The 18,809-nt window shown below is 39.8% G+C and overlaps 1 protein-coding gene across 1 annotated transcript in view; it reads right to left on the bottom strand.

The window, feature by feature from the left end:
- The window catches only part of trpm4a (transient receptor potential cation channel, subfamily M, member 4a), a 32,478-nt gene extending 17,530 nt beyond the window's left edge, over positions 1-14,948 (bottom strand). Inside the window, exons 1-8 of the mRNA XM_024272959.2 lie at positions 14,859-14,948; positions 13,648-13,840; positions 7,090-7,151; positions 6,838-7,015; positions 5,124-5,304; positions 2,096-2,265; positions 1,846-2,023; positions 331-395 (exon numbers count right to left, since the gene is read on the bottom strand). Coding sequence (XP_024128727.1) covers positions 331-395; positions 1,846-2,023; positions 2,096-2,265; positions 5,124-5,304; positions 6,838-7,015; positions 7,090-7,151; positions 13,648-13,840; positions 14,859-14,902 — 1,071 coding nt within the window. The 5' untranslated portion in view covers positions 14,903-14,948. The remainder of the gene's footprint in view (positions 1-330; positions 396-1,845; positions 2,024-2,095; positions 2,266-5,123; positions 5,305-6,837; positions 7,016-7,089; positions 7,152-13,647; positions 13,841-14,858) is intronic.
- Positions 14,949-18,809: the final 3,861 nt, after the last annotated feature.

Below are 18,809 nucleotides of genomic sequence, written 5' to 3'. Positions count from 1 at the left end.
TTGGATTTTATTCAGCCGTCATTAAAACCGTTAACAGAGAGAGAAACAGATTTTCATCAAACAAAGCAACAAACCGTAGACATCAGATTCATGATCCTAAAACCAGGTCTAACAGAAGCTAAATGTTTATTTGTGCTACGTTGATGCTACGTTCAGACATGGTGTTTGTAGGACCTCGAAGGAAGAAGGCTCATTTGAAAGAGTCTCTAGAAATCATGTAGAAGTCTAGGAAATGGTGGGAGCTCTATGAAAGGAGCAGCGCTCATGAAGGTGAGCCCTCTGAATGAAGAGCAGCAACAACAGCTGCACAGGTGTGCATGCGCCCCTCACCTGCAGCATGCAGGCGTCTCCAGAAATGAGCATGCACAGAACTGGGATTTCAATTCCACCACTTCCTGTTCAGGAGAAACAGTTACAAAAACAAAACATTAGCAGTTTCTACAAACAAACAAATACAAAATCTTAAAAAAGGCTTATAACATTAAATTAATGCAAAATTGTGTTGAATTAAGCAACATCTGAATAAAAATGGTGAGTTTTCTTGACTGAGCTGCATCATCACACACATCCACCCGGATCTCTGAAGCTTCAGTTCGAGGACAGAAATGTGCTTTTCCACAGCATTGCACGTCAAAGAACAAGCTGTTTTAGGTTAGAGGAACTCAGTGTTTATGGAAAACAGACGCTGCATGGTCGTCACCTCAAAACAGACCAGCTTTGTTTGTTGATGCTTTAAAATAATGTCACTGCAGCTCTGAGCAGACTATAAAAAACTCCATATTTAAGGTTTGATCTGAGACATACAGCCAAAGATTTTATGTGGATGAAATTTTTTAATAAACACATTAGAGTATTAGTGTCAAACTCAATCACACAACAGGAAAAAATCCAGAACACACCTTAGGTCACGGACCAACAGGATACACATTTATTGAACACTACATTTTTAAAACTTTAAACCATAACTTTTTAACATAATTATGAACTAGATATATAGCATTACGTGCAATGATGCTAGTGTGAATGCTGTAAGCTGAATTTGTCCATTGAAGATGCTGAAATTGATAACTAAAAACCCTGAAGCTGATTGCCAGCTAAAATATTTGCTAAATTTCAAATTTGAATGAAAACTGAAAAAAAGAAAAAAAAAACTTAGGTTAGTCAAAACAGGCAGCATGTAGCTGAAAAAAATAGCTAACTTCAAAATAGCCTAAAAAACTCGGAAAAAGACCAAATTAGCCAAAACAGCTAGCATGTAAATATTAGCTAGACTCCAAAAACAGCCTAAAAAATAAACAAAAAAAGCCTAAATTAGCCAAAACAGCTAGCATGTAGCTCAAATATTAGCTAAACTCAGAAACAGCCTAAAAAAATCCTTTTAAATGCCCAAATAATTAAAAAACTAGCAGAATCCCCATTTTTAAAACAGTTAAACTGTAACTTTTTAACATAATTATGAATAATAAAAAGACAGGAATATTATTCCAGAATAAATCAACTTAAACCTTAAATAACTTTCAGTATTTTACTCTCCATAAAATATATATTTTGTTAAAATTAAACAAAATAAACATAAACGCAAGATAACATCAGGTCTTTAATAATAAAATAAAATGATCTGGAGGGCCGGTTATGTTAACCTGGAAGACCAGATCCGGCCCCCGGGCCTTGACTTTGATATATGTGGATTAGATATATTATTTGTATTAATTCATTCTGTAAATGTTTGTGCTTTGGAAAAACATTACATTTGTGTTTCCAGCTGAATCTCTGCAACACAAATCTCCTTCTTTGTATAAACTGCACTTTTGTGACCCAAGATATAAACACAGAAAACAGACTCACCCCAGATGCCTGTGCGCTGATGGGAGATGTAGTCCTCCAAGTTAGCCCGGAATTCCTCCACTGCCCCCCGGCGGCCCACACTCCCATCATCCACCAGGAGGAAGGCTTTGCAGTTGTTGTCCAAATAGTTGGAGTCTCGTGACTTGTTCTGAACGTAATATCGGGCAGGAAAGCTCCCCTTCAAACAGACAACACAACAGTCAGCTCACAGACGCCACACTTCAGCAGACACCTCCCATGGCCTCAGTACCTGGGGGTTGACAAGCTGCTGTCTATTCTGGACCATGCCCCACGGGGCCACTCCTACGGCGATCACTTTTTTAGCAGATGAATTCAAAGCTGCAGCACCGAGGTTTCTCACAGCTTCACCCACACAGCGGGAAACGCCTTCTCTGAGGCCCCCGGTCAGAATCCAAGACCCTAAAGGAGACAGGGCAGGTCTTCATGTCACAAGCAGGAAGCTGAACATCTGCTGGTGAGAGGCAGGAAAGGCGGTTCCAGTCAAAACCCAGCTGTACAAATCAGGAGGTGATTCAAGACTTAAACCTGATGCTCCTCATGACTGAAAACAGAAGCACGAACTCTAGAAAACACAACTAATGAGTCTGTTGAGGGATTTAGGCCAACACTGATTTACCCCAGAGTAGGCCTGTAAGATATGTGAAAAATCGGAGATTTCTGTGTTTGAGACGTGATGCAGTGAATGGACAAACAGAAAAACAAAAATACAAATACATTTCACTGTTGGATCAGTAAAAAGAAAAAAAAAAGGAAAACTAACTAGATTAAAGCTAAAATGTGTTGTTGTTTTTTTAACGTTTTACAACATATGTTTTTAATAAAACATATTTTAAGTTCTTCAAAACTCAAACACAAGCATCTGTTACATCAAAAATGTGCTCATTGAGACCTATTTATACAAACAAATCACTACTAAGATCTTTGATCTTGTGAAAATTCTTATGCATAAAAAATACTAAAGATGTTCACATAAACAAAAGTGTTTGACACATGTGGCATAGAGCAGTGGTCCCCAACCACCGGGCCGCAGACCGGTACCGGGCCGCAGACCCATTGCCACCAGGCCGCGGAAGAATTTAGGGACTTTTTTTTTTGAGTCAGAAATCTTTTATTTTGAAAATCAACCGGGTTTTCTCGATTATATTGAGCGCTAAAAGCAGTCCAGCGGCATGTCACATGAGAAAAGCTGCATGTGGAACCTTTCTCCACGAATGGATGGGATTAGTGCAGCAACAGAAGAACAGACGGAAAACAGGTGATTCCCACACAACATACCTGTTTGCATAGATATCTAACTTTCCCGAACAAATCGAATCTTTAAAACGGTCATAGAAATGCTCAAACATGCTCTTCCATTCAGATACACATTTCAGAGAGCGCAGAGGGCGGTTCAGGGATGAGGATTTTTTTTTTTTTGGTTCGGGAGCATGTATATAAAATAACTGGACAAAGCAAGCCCCCCTACTTCCGTGTTCCATATTGGAAGTACCACTGGGTTCCAAAAAGGCCAAAGTCCCATTGACTTACATTGAGAAACAGAGAGTTATTTCTCAGTCATTTTATACGTCAGAATAATCATTCTTCCTCTGCTGCTTTCTGCTTAACTTCTTTTTTCTAATCCTAATTTTTTTTTAAAGATTTTTTTCCATTATCACAAGTTATTAGAGTTATAAATTGACCAATCAGATGGCTCAATAAGCGTTTGTGGGTCTGACGTCGAACGTCTGGGGGGTTTGATTGACAGATGACGGGTAGCCAATGGGAGCAGACTTCATCAATGGGTCCGTGAAGACCTTTTAACACCTACTTTACAATTCAACAATGTACCAATCATTGTCCTACTGTTGTTTTCCTCAATGGAATGTACCGATGCAGCAGTTTAAAACAACAAGAGGAGCATGCTGTCGACATTTTTAGATGAGGATTTACTCTGTAGAAATAGATTTCACTCTGAGGTTATGTGCTTTGGACTTTTTTCTTTGTTTAACGTTCGTTTTTCTTTATTTCACTGTTTCGGTTGTAGCTTATAAATGATAAGTTGCATATATGCGCATAAAATCACCAACCAAAGTTTCATCTTCTTCACTTTTCCAGCTTCAGCCTGAATTAGACGCAGCCGTCTGAGGAGCGCGAGACAAACTTGAAAGGACCTGGTCGTATTTTCAAACAGAAAAAAGATCCAGCTGTTCACTTGTTAGGATGGTTATTTATTTTAAATACCGCTGAACGCGCTTCTCACGTGCATCTGATCAGACGGTAACCTGGCCGCGCATGTGAAGTAACAAGCTGCTGCTGCACGCGCGAGAGGGGTGCAAGCGCCGTTCTGCAGCGGCGTCACCCAAATGCTCCTTTAATCTCGACAAAAAGGAATATATGTAAGTAAATCCCAAAGGACCGCTGACAGAATCAAATGTTGGAATGGTTCTCCCTCAAAGACTTCAACAATGACTTGTACAATTCTCCGGTGTTATTAAAGTAGAAGCTGTTTACATCCGCGGTCTCGTGGTCGAGGCGTGGAAAGAGGCAGACGGTTGCAATAAACTCTCTCCTGATTGGTGACAGTACTTTCTGTAGATTTCATGACTCAGCTATGACTCAGACCAATCGCTGAAGATGGGTTACGAATGGCGATATCCGTCTCAGGAAGTGATGGTGAAAGCGGCGGCCAACCCCCCCCACCCCCACCCCCGCCGGGCCGCGGAATAACTCCACACTAGCTGACCGGTCCACAGCCCCAAAAAGGTTGGGGACCACTGCTCTGCTGCATGTCAGAACGGTTTTACAGCCACCAGGGAGCAGCTGTTGTGGGAGGAGTTACACACACTGAGCGTTCTATAGAGCCCACAGCATGAGAAGACTCGACACAAGGACCTGCTGCCGACATCTCTGCAACATGAACATCCAGTAAAATGATCATGTACCTTTACAATGGCAATAAAGTTTCTTATCAGATGGATAAAACAGCCTTTTCTGCGGTGAAGTGGTCCAATAACTTCACGGAATGCCGTCAGGAGAATAAATAATTGTTAAATATGACTTTGATTCTAACCCTGATTGCTCAAGGCGAGTCCCCGTTAAAGAGGCAGCTGTGTGGTGTCAGCATGTCCAAGCAAGCAATCCTAAAGACAGATCTTTCTGTTCCACGATTCACCTCAAACATATTTGATCAACCTCCTTTCTGACCTTGATCAGACCTAATTCAGGTGTAGACGCTGCACTCAGACGGCCGCTCTGCTGCAGCTCCTGCAGGCCCTCACCTGTGGTCTCTGCTGCTTTGACCAGTCCGTTCCTGAGGATGTCTCTCACCCATGGCTTGATTGTGTCGTGGCCTTCACCTCCTACCACTGACACCACCAGGTTTGGAGCAGGCAGGCCCCAGTGGTTGGTAAAGAGGGTGTAGACGATCTGAGCTGGTGTGTCACATGAAAGTCGTAGAAACTGAAAAAAAGATTAGCAAGTTCATTCAGTCTGTTTTATCTGGACTGGTGGCTGGAAATCAGTTCAGAATGTTTGTTTTTTTTGCTCATCCTGTTTAACATTAAAGATACAAGTGGGTCTCTGTTTTGAGTCAGGTCGAAGGACAGGCTTGTGTCTTACATATATTTGTATATTTCTGTCTTTGTGCATCCCTGCTCAGTCTCTCTCTCATAATATATGCATAAATAAACCTATTGACTATATTGGAGAACTGGACTGAGTGCTTCCAAACAGGAAGTACACGGTGGTTCCAAGAAGCCAAAATCCCATAGAGTTCTAAAGAGAAAAAAACAGCTGTTACTCGTTCTATTTGTCAGAATAATCATTTTTGCTCTTTTTTTTACATCTTCTTGATAATCTTCATTTTTTTCAAAATTTCTTTTTCTTTATGCAAGTTATTCAATCTCACTCCAGATTGTCCAGAGGGGTTGCCATAGAAACGAGGACTCGGAAAAATGGTGACTGAATTTGACTATTTGGTTGGAGCCAGAGGTAAGTTATTTTTGTGTGATGTCACACTTACTCGCTCCAGTTTTCTGATACAGTCAATGATATCAAATCAGTCAAGGAGCCACAAATTCTTCACTCGCCATTTAGAAAAAATAAGGTAGTGATTTAAATGTATGTTGTTGCTACTGACCTGATACATTTAATAAACTATTGTGTGTTTTTTTGCATAAATTAAACCTAAACATGAAGAGAAATAGCTTTGTTTTAAATATGAAATTTTATAACTTTTGACAGAGATTTGCATGACTTCCTTTCAAAATAAAAGACATTCTACATCATAGGTTCATGTCAATGCAGCAAATCCAGGGATAATTAATGATAATAAAAAAACTGTTTATTTTACTGTTTCCGGTGAATTTCAGCCACAAGTTCATAAATATAACCAACAACAGCTAAATCAGAGCTAGAGAAGTGACCCCTAGGCATACATTATAAAACCATGAGCAACACTTTAAATCCTTGATTTTGTTCAAAAATTGAAAATCTGCTTTAGAATCCAGTGGATTACAGCTTAATTTAACTTTAATTCTGGTTGTTATTACTGACAATAAATGGATTTTCTGTGATGAATGAAGCTCAAATGACATCTGAATCTGTCAGTATGACGTTGATAAACTATTGATGGATTGATGGAGAATCATGGCTGCTTTCATTAACATCCTAACTTTGTTTAAACGTTACTTACTTTTTCCTTCATAGATTCTTTTTAAAACATTTTATTTTAGCCAAAGAGCCACATGTGGCTCCTCAGGCTGCAGACCTCTGTCCTAAGAGGGATATTCATTCAGAAGCCACTCTCTAAAGATAAAGCTGAAATGATAAGAGTGGATCATAAAGCATAAGCAGGCAAATGTGCACTGTGACGCCCTGCTGAGTCACTGTGCTGCCCTGAGGTCAGCCTGAGCCCTCAGTGATCTCCACCTGCAGCTGGATGCATACCCCCCCGCTCTGACATTTCTGTGTTTGTGTGGAACAGCAACTCACAAGGCTGTGCCTGCATCCGGCTCCTGCAAACTCCACCTCCCCAAACGCATCTGTGGGCTGCTCTGATGAATGCTGCTGGCTGTCCCACTGCAGAGCGGCAGCTTCTTCACTGTTGTTCGCTGAGGCCACAGAGTCGTGCCCTTCCAGGGGGCCGCCACACTGACAGAGCCTTCCATTGCTGGAACAAAGACAACATTTGTTTTGTCTGAAGCCCAGCAGTCTCTGAAGAGCAAAGAGTCACCTGTCAGTCACCTGGAAGAGTCTGCGATGAATGTGCTGCACACTCGTTTCTTTATGATCTTGGAAATCCAGCTCTGAAAACAGGAAGACACTTAATTTTTTTATGATAAATAAAATGACATGACAGTACCTTTACATCCATTAGTATTATCCTTCCAACAGCGCACACGACAGTCTACAGCAGGGATGGGTCACTCCGGCCCTCTCACAGTAAAAGAGACATTCTGGCTCGTTTTCTACTGATCAAAACCTAGAAGGAGCTGCAAAACCTTATCTTAGCCTGTAAGAAATGTGGACTTGCATTCGTGACCTTTTTTAAAAATGATAAATATGAGTTAAGTCTATTTTGTGGCACAAAGAAAAACAGAAATATAAAAAGAACCTAGCATCAATCAAAATGGGATTTTTTTATGTTTGACAGAAGCTCAAATAGCTTATTTTCTTAATAAACGATTCTCTATGACAATCAGGATCATCTCAGTGCAGCTCTGGACAGCTAATAACCAATGTTGTGCAGCATAAGATAATATGAGCTTTTAACTCATAAAAGATCAAACTTTTTACCAAAGTTTCTCTTCCATATAAAATCTGTACATTCTGGAGGTAGAGTTGATCAAACAAGACGTCTTCAGGTCAACAGGATGTAAAAACCTACATAGTTTATCATCTATGTGAACCTCAGACATCAGTTTATACATTTAACTAATCTAACTTCAATAAATGCTAATTAAGTGTTCCTTACTTTAAAAATTGCATTTTTTGTTTGGTCTTTTTCCCTTCTTTGTTCTCAGTAGTCTTACTCTGCTGGGTTTTGTTATTTTAGTTTGGATCTTGGTAGTCTTAGTTTTCAGGCTTTGTTTATTTGTTTTCTTTAGGTAGTTTTGGTTAGACAGTCATTATCAGGAGCTGCTGACTCTGGCGGTCGACATGTCTGGATCAGCAGTCTCCATGATTGTGTCTGAATTCCCCCCCAATCACTATATAGTGCATTCGCCATTTTCTAGTGCTGTCCGAATCTACTAATTCCAAAATCGAGTACACTCGAAATTTCCCAGAAGTCTTTGCAAAAAACTAGCATACATCGATAGTCATTAGGTTAGCGGATATAGACCACAATGCATTGCGGTCGAACAATTTTGAACAAATAAACGTGTTTAAATGTAGTATTTGACAAACCATCCATATTTTCACCATCAGAACACAGTGGAGTCATAAATAAAAGCTGTGGCATGATCAGACTTATTCGATTTTCACTTTGTGAAATCGATGACGTCATGTCCGTCATATCAAAAACGAAAGAAAAGTATTAAGCATTGTGTCAGAATTACCTTTAAAATGCAGGGTACTATATAGTTTTTTAGTAGTTAGGGGGGGAATTCGGACACGACCCATGACGTATTTTAGGTTTGTCCAAGGAGCCACCTTGGAGAGATAAAAGAGACACATGTGGATCTGGAGCCGCTGGTTGAAGACCCTTGTCCTACACACACAACTGATTACCTGGCTCAGGTGTGTCCAGCCAATCAAAAGATGCCAGATCAGGGTATGTTGGAAAACGAGCAGGAATGCAGCCTTCAGCCCATCCCCGCTTTACAGTCCTGTCTCTTTTACAAGCTGACTTTTGCTGAAAGTCAGCTTGATACCATCGTCTCAGTTTTGCTCTTTAGTGTCATAGGCGTCAAACCACATTCCAACAGGATCTCTATAGTACTGATAGAGTTTGAATGAAGAATTTAGAAGAGGACAGCCTGGGAGAGCAGACTGTACAAATGAGACCGTTTTCATTTCAAAAACACTTTTATTAAAATTTGACTTCAGGGAAGAAGTCCATTAAATGTTAAATAAAACTGTCACTAACAGCCCTCAATGCCTCATTGAAACTGAACACTTCGTTGTTATTTATTATAATTTAGTGTTATTATATATTGTATGTTTGAGCTATTTATTATTTGTTGTTATCTGTTATATTTTTATCTGTTGTATTTTGAGTTGTGGTAATGAAGCTATTTCCTGTCGTCGAATCAACTCAAGTTCTGTCTTCTTCTGAATGTCGTTTTCCAGTCTAAAACCTAGCGCTGGGAATCACTGGGTACCTCATAATACGATGCGATACATGGTTTACAAAATAGATGATACCACGAATGTTAACCAAACTCCAAATTATCCTAAAAAAATGGAAAAATGTCTAATTTAGCCAAAAACAGCTAGCATGTTGCTAAAGTTTTAGCTAAAACCCAAATTACCCACAAAAAACTGGAAAGAATCTCTAGTTTAGCAAACATTTTAGCATATTGCTAAAATGTTTGATAAACTCCATATTAGCCTAAAAAACTTGAAAAAATGTCTAAATTAGCCAAAACAGCTAGCATGTTGCTAAAAATAAAAGCTAAACTCCAATTTACCCTAAAAACCTTGTAGTTGCTAAACATTTTAAAGTTTGAATGGTGTCTCTAGCTGAAAGTGCGTGTGGCCCCGGCTGGCGACCTGTCCAGGGCCCCGCCTTTTACCCAACAGCAGCCAGAACAAGCTCCGGCAGCTTAAGAAAATGGATTAATACCCCACAGAGAGGGGCTTAGTCCTTTTTAGCAGCCAGTGTTATCTAGGTCATTTCTTCAGGAAACATCCTAAGGGGTTGTTCATTAACTTTATTTAAAAAGGAAAATAAAAACAAGTTAAGATACTGACAATGAGAAAAAAAGTCTGCTGATGCAACAGAGAGAATTTCAAAAGAAAAGGGAGTGACATGAGATCAAGGAAAGATGAACCAAAAAATAACAACAAATTCCACTGAAGATCTCCTTCGCTGGAATCAGTGATGTGCGTCTTTCTGGCTTAAAGCAGGAGAAGCCGGTTGATTAGCATACCTACACTTATCTATGACCTCATGGTGGTTGGTGCCTGTGGGTCAGAGGGTCGAGACTCCACCCTTTCATTTTTGCTCAAGCATTTTAAAATTCAAGAATTTATACTCTTTGCTTACTTGGTGAGCTACTAACCCTTTAACACCTGAGGCATCGCCGGAGACGCTTAAACACAAAATCTTTAACGTACTGTAACTTTTCAACTGTTAACACGATAATTCTACTAGATTCTAAAGGAGAAAAGCGGCTCACCGCAAATCTACTGGAATTATCGCATTAACAGTTGAAAAGTTACAGTAAATCAAACAACAGAAACACTGGAGCTCCAGCGTTAAAGGGTTAAAAAAGTGTCACTAAAAGCTCTGTAATGTCATCAAAGTTCTATTTGCATTGTAGATGGTGGCACAAAATATCCCTTTGTTAATGCTGAGTGTAGATCAGATCTGAAAGGTAAATGAATCAAACGCTTCGCCGTCTTTGTTGACTTTGAAATCTGAGCCAGCGTGAGTGAATGAGCAGCAGGTCTCAGTGTGTCAGCCATGCTGGTGACCTGCTGGACGGGACTGTGCTGAAGAGGTCATTACTTTAAAACAGAGCACAGGTCCGCCTCATACTGAAGACGAGACATTTAACCTCTTTCTGTTACTGAACTTGATCCAAACTAGTGCTGTCACGATTTGTCGACTATTCAACGACTAATCGATTATTAAAATAGTCGACGACTAATTTAATAGTCGATTAGTCGTTACTTTATATTATATGGAGTCAGAGTGTAGTAAAGTTGAAAGTTATAATGACATTCTGTTAGATTTATAGATTATTTTGGCATTTATTCTGTTTTTTATGCTAATTTGGACTTTAGCTAATATTTTAGCTACATGCTAGCTATTTTGGCTAATTTAGGCTTTTCTCAAGTTGTTTAGGCTATTTTTGAGTTTAGCCAATATTTCAGCTGTGTGCTAGCATTTTTGGCTAACTTAGGCTTTTTTTTTTTTTTTTAGCTTTTTAGGCTAATTTGGCATTTAACTTAAATTTTAGCTGTCAATTTCAGTATCTTCGGCTATTAGCACTGGCATCTGTAGCGGCCATATTCAGCTTACAGCATTCACACACAGGTGATAATAAGTTTAAAGCTAATGATGATTAAGATGTGTGCTTTACATCCAGGCAGTACATTACCTGATTAGTCGACTATTAAAATAATCGTTTGTGGCAGCTCTACTCCACAGTCCCAGAGAGTGAGTACTGAGGGAGGGGGGAGAGGGCGTGTTTGATTTTTATTAATAGCAATATCAACAGGTGATGTCTGTCCTTTTAAACATGTGCCTTTGACTTTATTTAACACTTTAACACCTGAGACGTTGCCAGTGACACCTAAACCCAAAATCTTTAACATACTGTAACTTTTCTCCTTCACAATCTGCTGGAATGATCGTGTTAACGATTGAAAAGTTACAGTAAATCAAAGAACAGAAACACTGGAGCTCCAGTGTTAAAGGGTTAAGAGCTTTTATTGTGGATCTAGTCAAAAGAGGATTAATTTTCCTTCTTTTAGCAGCATAAAACATAAAAATGTGACCTAGTGATTGAATACATCTGATGTAAAATAAAGCCTAAGCCTGCAAGTCCAAGCAGAGGCAGCAGGTGGCACTGCATTATCAACACTGTAAAAACAGGCCCCCAAGAAATAAGTCAGCAATTCTCAACATTTCAAAAATCTCTTCAAATAAGATAAATAAATCTGCCCATGGGGTAAGAAAATGGTCTTAACGAGAATTCTTAATTTAGAAAACAATTACAGTCACTAAGATATGTTTGTTAAAACTAAAATTATTTTTCTATATTTTTCTTCCAATGACAGAACAGACTATTATTTTTTAATCAGATCTTTTTACTGTCTTAAGATTCATCTTGTGCACTGTAGGTTAACCAGCTGATGAAGCACACAGACCTTCTGAGGATCAAGTCTTCCTGAACGAGTTTTTAATTAAACGTGATCAGTAGTAAAGTAGTAGTAAATAGTAAAGAGCCTTTCCCTTTGAGGCGTGACTGCAGGCTGAATGGTTGGGCGGATGTGATGCTGGCTTCTCTGGGAGTTGGGTCTACAGTGGAGCCTCCCCTTGTGTGTCAGTTCTCACCAACAGGAGCCTCAGCTAAGCCGTGAGCTCACATTCAATAAGCCTGGACTTGTGCTGTTGTCCATGTGGTTTCATCGAGCTTACACATAATACTTGCCCATCCTTTAATGGTCTGGCCGGAGCAAATATTCAGTTAGGGTTGAAAAGACCTCTGTGGTGCAGAACGAAGAATACCTGGAAACAACAAAAGACTCCTGTTCCTGTAAACAGACCTGGCTCCTTTTCTTGGAACTGGTGTACTTGTTGCTATTTCATCACCATAGAGCAGACAGGTCTGACGGACGCACCCCAAAACAGCAACACTAAGTGGCACCTTTATTATTTTGAACCAAAAGATGACTCACAGCCACTGACGCCACCTTCAGAGCATACCATCAAGGGCCGCCACGATTAGTAAGATTAGTAATCTACAACTAATCAACTATTAAAACAGTCGACGACTAATTTAATAGTCGATCAGATGTTACAATATATTATATGGAGTCAGAGTGTAGTGAAGTTGAAAGTTACGTCATTCTGGTAGCATTATGGACTATTTTGGCATTTATTAAGGTTTTTAGGCTATTTTGGAGTTTAGCTAACATTTCAGCTCCATGCTAGCTGTTTTGGCTAACTTAGAATTTTTCAGCTTTTTAAGCTAATTTGGCATTTAGCTAATATTCTAGCTCGCTATCAACTTCAGCATTTTTAGCTATCAGTTTCAGCATCTTCAGCAGCCAAATTCAGCTTCCATTCACACTAGCATTATCACAGGAAATGATATACATCTAGTTTTTAGTTAGTTTAAAGATAATGATGGTTAAGATGTGTGCTTTACATCCAGTTTGCGCATGACCCGATTATCCCACTAATCACAAAAAAATAATCAGTGATTAGTGGACTATTAAAACAATAGTTTGTGCCACCACTAATACCATCACATGCTGAAACCCACCATCAGTGTCTGCTTACTCTCTCATCAGTGTCAAACACTCAGTCCTGGTTCTATCCTGAAGCCACAGACCAGCATCAAAGCTGCAAATGCCTTCTTTTGTTGGGTTGTTATCAGCTTTGCTATCAGCCATAACCAGACTTTAAGAATGGGGAGGAGCTCAGGGGCCTTTCAGGTGCAGCGGTTTCTGTCTGACAGGACAGCAGGTTGAGCCAGCATAAGAAAAAGACTTCTGACTGCACCAACACCACCTTTAAACGACTTGTGAAACTTACAGCTACTTTAATAAACTCATAGACACGTTTAAAAAAGGGGGGAGGAGCTCAGAAGGAAGACAGGTGAGACTAAACATACCGTAGTGCCTTTCTGTTACCACTAAGACAAGTCTAGCCAGATGACAGACAGGAAGCTCCTCAGGCTATTCGACAGCAATTTATGATTCTGTTGTAAAGGTCACATGTTCACCTGTGCACATGTCGCACCTCTGGGAGTCGTGCATTCCTCTGTGCAGGTGTAATAACAGCAGCAGACAGACAGACAGACAGACAGACATGAGGACATGCAGCTGTTTGGCAGCAGTGCTGCCCTCCAACCGGTCACCGCGCAGTCAGCCATTCATGCGCGTGAGGGCCGCCCTTACCTGGTCCTTGGCGCGGCCAGCCTTCCCGTCGGCCCCCTCCCGGTCTCTCTCTGACTCCTTCATTCCCGCTTCCAACTGTATCATCAGCTGCTGGAGCCGCAAGTCGAGGTGTCCGTTCAGAGGCTCCGCCCACAGCCCGGCTTTCTGCTCCTCCCACGGAGGTCCATTGTAAGGAGGGCAGGGGTGTGTGCCGCTGAGGGAGGTGGGAGGGTGGGAGGGAGGTGAGCACACACGTGTCTATAGTACTCCGAGGAGCCCTTCCTCTGTCAGCCTGTGAAGAGCTGCAGACTCTCCTCCTTCAGTCAGAGGACCCCCTCCTGAAGACGCTCTTCATTTACAGGTCTGGTCTCAGAGAGAGCAGCTGCTTCCCCTGTGGCCCCTAAACACCTTCGCTTAAAACCAGGGCCTTAGCAATCACTGTATATGAGAACTGGACTGAGTCCCCCTGGCGTTCAAAACGGGAACTGGCTCAAAAAAAATCCCATCAACATAATTAGAGAACTAGAAAAGTTGCATAACCTGTACTAGTGTGAATGCTTTTTGCTGAAAGAAGTCTCTGAAGATCCTGAAGCTTTTTGCTGAAAATGGTGGCACAGTTTACTTTAATTGCTGAAAATGCAAAAGCTATTTGTGAAATGTTAAACATGCTAAAAGTTAAATAACAAGTTAAATAACTTTCAAAGTAGTTAAACAACCATGAAAGAACGCTGAAGTTGGGAGATGGGCGGGGCTTCTATAATGGAGCTGCAGAGAATGATGACGTGAACTTCTGGGACTTACACTAGTTGACCAATCACGAAATTCAACTGTAATATCTCATTTCAACCTATAGGGGGCAGCACACATACAGTTTTTTTAAATATGTGTTAAGGAATTAAACAAGTTTATTTTAATTTATCAAAAATGTGGCAATGACCAACAGACAGCACTTTCAAAACCCCGTTTATAGAGATCAATAGCCCATGTTTAGCCTCTAACAAGCTCACTCCTGATTGGCCAGAATGGCTGCCATAGAAACAACAATCAATTTGGACCAATCACTGTTTACTGACAATTTCTGGTTCTAACATGGCGAAATCCGTAAAAAAACATCTACTGAATTGACTCAATTCTTTAGGTGACGTCACACTCACTCATCCAGTTCTCATATACAGTCAAAGGGTATTACTCAACAGCAAATGTGTGGTGTTAAGACCAAGATTTCAACTTACCACTCCTGTGACTTGGACCAGTGATCCCGTGGCTCTGAATCCATGTTACTGCAGATACGACCAGCTCATCACTTCAAATGTCCTGTTCACCAACAGAACACAGGTAAACCTTTGACATCATCAACCTGGAGAGTAAAGAACTTAGACGCCCTGTAGTGCTCATTGAACTGCTATGATGTAGTCTAAGCTAGGGGGGTCCAAACCTTTTAAAAAGAGGGGCAGATTTTGGTGTGATGAAAATGTTTGAGGGCCAGACATTCTTTGAACTGTTTTAATGAAGTTTACACATCCTTTTCAATGAAAATCCTGTTTTGGTGTTTGAAAACATGTTTTATGGCATTTTTCTCATGATGAAGGACATACACAAAGAAAATTAAGCTTAAAACAGAATTTCTGAGTATTTGTTTATTCAAATTGTTGTGAATCAGGACCAGATGTAAAAACGTTTGTGTCATAAAACTGAATCTCTCCACCATGTCAGCTCCTCTCTGCTGGGCTAATCAGCTGATTGAGAAGCTGCAGGTTTTCAGTTTCTGTCAGATTGTCATCCACTCTACATTGTTGCCCAACATTGAGTTCCTGCTCATTGCCCTCAGTCTGACCTGCCTAATGTCTCTCTACCAAGTTTTTTGCCTCCTTTCCCAGGAGCTTTTTTGCTTGTGGATTGTCTGTTTGCCTGTGGATTTCCCTTGTGGAAAGGTGACAGAAACAAAGGAGATCCCAAATAATTCCACTCCACAACCTGAGGTCTGTCCTCTGGCAGTCCTTCACACATGGGCATGGCACCCTTGACGAAACAGGATTTTTGCGGTCCCCCATGCACAGAACACAAGAATATCACTGCAAAAAAGAAAATTAATACTTATCTGAACATATTCCAGACAGCTGCGCCTGGAATAAGTTCAAATAAGTATTTATTTATTTTAATTAACAGGAATAAAATGATATTCACTAAAGAAATGTTTTCAGGATAATGTCCCTGTTGTCTAGCTGGGTCACAAACCCCAGTCTTGGCACTGCAAGGCTAACCCCTGCACTAACATTTAGTATGACAATTACAGCATGGTAGATCTTTTAACAGACATCTCCAGTGTTAAAGGTTTAAAGATTTCCATTGCTAAGGGTTTAAAAAGAGGAAAAAACAAGAAAAAAACTAGATCACCTGTTAAATTCTTCTTTTCGGACCAAAAACAAGAGATTTTTCAATTGAAATAGGGGGACAGCGGTTTCCAAACATTTGAATTTAAATAAAACAGACAAACCTCTGCCTTGAGCCCCCTTTTTCCTCCTCTTTCTTCCTATTTTGAGTCAGGGAAGGAGTGGCGCAGCTTCAGGCACAATTATTGATCATTTCAAACTTTTAAGTCATTTTATTTATGTTTATTGTATTTATGTTTAATTATTACTTTTTTTACATTTTACACAAAATGAACGGTGTGTTAACCTTTAAATTAAAAAAAAAATCATTACAATTTGGCGACCACGCCAACAGATGGTGCCCCAGGCGGCCGCCTAGGTCCCCTTTTCCCAGGACGGGCCCTGCCTTCAAGTCCCTCCCCTTTTACTCCTGCCTGAACGTCTTTGTTTTCCTTGTCTGAGCTGAAATCTGGATCTAAACTGAACGACTGGATAACTCCGACTTTTAAATGTATATATTGTTTCTAAATCTCAGTCATTAGAGTCAATGGTTGCAAAAAAAAAAAAAAGTTTGTTTCCTGGAGATCTGAAGGTCAGAGGATGGTGAAAACCTTTAAAGAGCTTCTATAATACAAAATCCATTTTTGAGTTTTTAAATGTATTATAATGTTAATTCATTACAAGTAAAACACCCCAAAACAGTATTTTGATCCTTTCATTCATCTCGGAGCATTCCTCTAAAAACCTGCTCTCTGAACACCAACCCCTCCCAAGTCACGGAAATTAAGTGGTTCCTCACATTGTGACATCACAAAGTGAGAAACAGCCCCTTCCAGGAAGAATCTATGCTGTAAGCCCCACCCCCAGACTAACACACACATCCACTTTCTCAGTAGATTTGACGGTAATCAGCAAAACTCTTTCAGTCTAAATGCACAGTATACACGTCCATCTTTGCAGAAGTTCAGATGTTGTTTGTTTTCGGGTGAAACGCAGACACTCTGCTGAGGCCGGCTCTAGGATGACATCATAAAATGGGCGGCACCAACAAGGAGTGAAAGGCAGAGCCTCAGCGATCAAGGTGTCTTACTTCCATGTAGGGAAAGATGTCACAAAAATCATTCATATTTCAGAAATAATTTGTTATTCAGTGTGGCAAAGGTAAAATATGCTCATGTATGTGGATAGTTTACTCTGAAAGGGCTTAACAATCGTATGATGTTGGCCCTTTGTTAAAGAACTGAGCATGGAGCTCCACAATGTTCATTATTTGACAGATTAGTAGAATAATGTAAAACTACATAATAAACCAATAAATTACCTTTATAAACTGAAGTTATTTATATTTCAGTTTACTTTAAAAGTATTTCATTCCAGTTCAAAAATGAGTTCATGCATGTTGTAGTTAGTGGGAAACTCTCTCATCTCAGAGTAAGAAGGTCCCGGGTGGAATCTCTCTGAGTTCGAGTTTACATGCCTCGTCTGTCCTCTATGCGTGGGCTTCTGTGTTGAAAAGAGATAAAAATCAAACCCTCAAAAACAAATCTAAAGGGTGCAGTTCTTTGTAACATTACTCTTATAAATGAGATGTAACACTGGGTCTGAATGTGCCCTGCATCAAACTCCAGACCCTATTTAAAGCTTAAGTGGGTTTGGAAAATAAAAGGGAATTAGTTCATTATTCTTAGACAAAAAGTGAATGTAAAAACTCATCTGTTGTTTTTTAACTCCATAATTTTAAGGTTTCAAAGGGAACAATTTTAAAAAGATTTTTGATTGGTTAATCCTGTTTACCTCTTGATTTATGTATTTCATAACAGTATTTTTTTCATGAATAATGAATACTTACTTCATTGACTTTATGAAAAACTTCTAACAGTTTGTGAGTTTGTCACTGCTCTCCTTCTGACTTTACCTGCATCATGAGGCTGTTTTTACCATTTCAGCTAATCCAGTCTTTCTGAGCCTTTCTGCCTGTCAGCTTTTTAAGACATTCTGGGGAAATATAACTCTGCATCTCCTGAAACTCCACACACACATAGACTGGACCAAGCTCTGAGTTCAGAAACTTGGATTCATCTGTCTGCATCTTCCAGTCTTCCAAAGTCGATTTTTTCTGTCTTTTTCAACTCTATTTTTGAATCAAATCTCTTTTCTCTGGATGATGCTGTAAACTAATCTCCTCACTAACAAATCTTATTTGTTTAGATGTTCCAGTATTTCTGCTCTGTTCCCTTCACTGAGTCTTTCTATTCTTCCCTCTGTCACCTGTTCTTTTCTCAGCAAAACTCTAAATGTCATCCGTTGGTCCTCTCTCAGCGATTGTGTAGTTCTCTGAGACAACCACAGTTGTGAGCAGGGACTTTTTACAGTAAAATTGAACTGTAATCAACGTCCTTGCTGTTGATGCTGACTCTGACAGTTTTGATCCAGTTGATTATCTTTGAAGCATCTTCGTCTATAACTGCCCACACTCCTATTGATTTTTCTGTTCTAGAGCAGCAAACCTCTTGGGAAGACTTAACAACATGTTAAAATATTTATCACAGTTTCTCAGATGAACAACCCTTGTTTCTAAGCACAAGAGAAGACTGATGTTTCAGTTTCTGAACCAACCTAAGAAAGGGAGTCTGCTATCGTTTCTTGTGAAAACTTAAAAGTTTGTGTTTATCATATTGAAAACTGGGATTAGCAACTTTAGGTTTTCAAAAATAGGAGGGAATGATAGCAGCTGATAAAATGTTACCATTAAAACTGTAGATTGTTCTTGGAAAAGTTTAACTTGAATTCAAGTAAGTAATAATATCCCTAACA

This window comes from Oryzias melastigma, linkage group LG8 (assembly GCF_002922805.2).
Source record: "Oryzias melastigma strain HK-1 linkage group LG8, ASM292280v2, whole genome shotgun sequence".
NCBI classification, from domain to species: domain Eukaryota; kingdom Metazoa; phylum Chordata; class Actinopteri; order Beloniformes; family Adrianichthyidae; genus Oryzias; species Oryzias melastigma.
The sequence above is the reverse complement of the archived record's forward strand: the minus strand, read 5'-3'. Positions and strand labels throughout refer to the sequence as shown.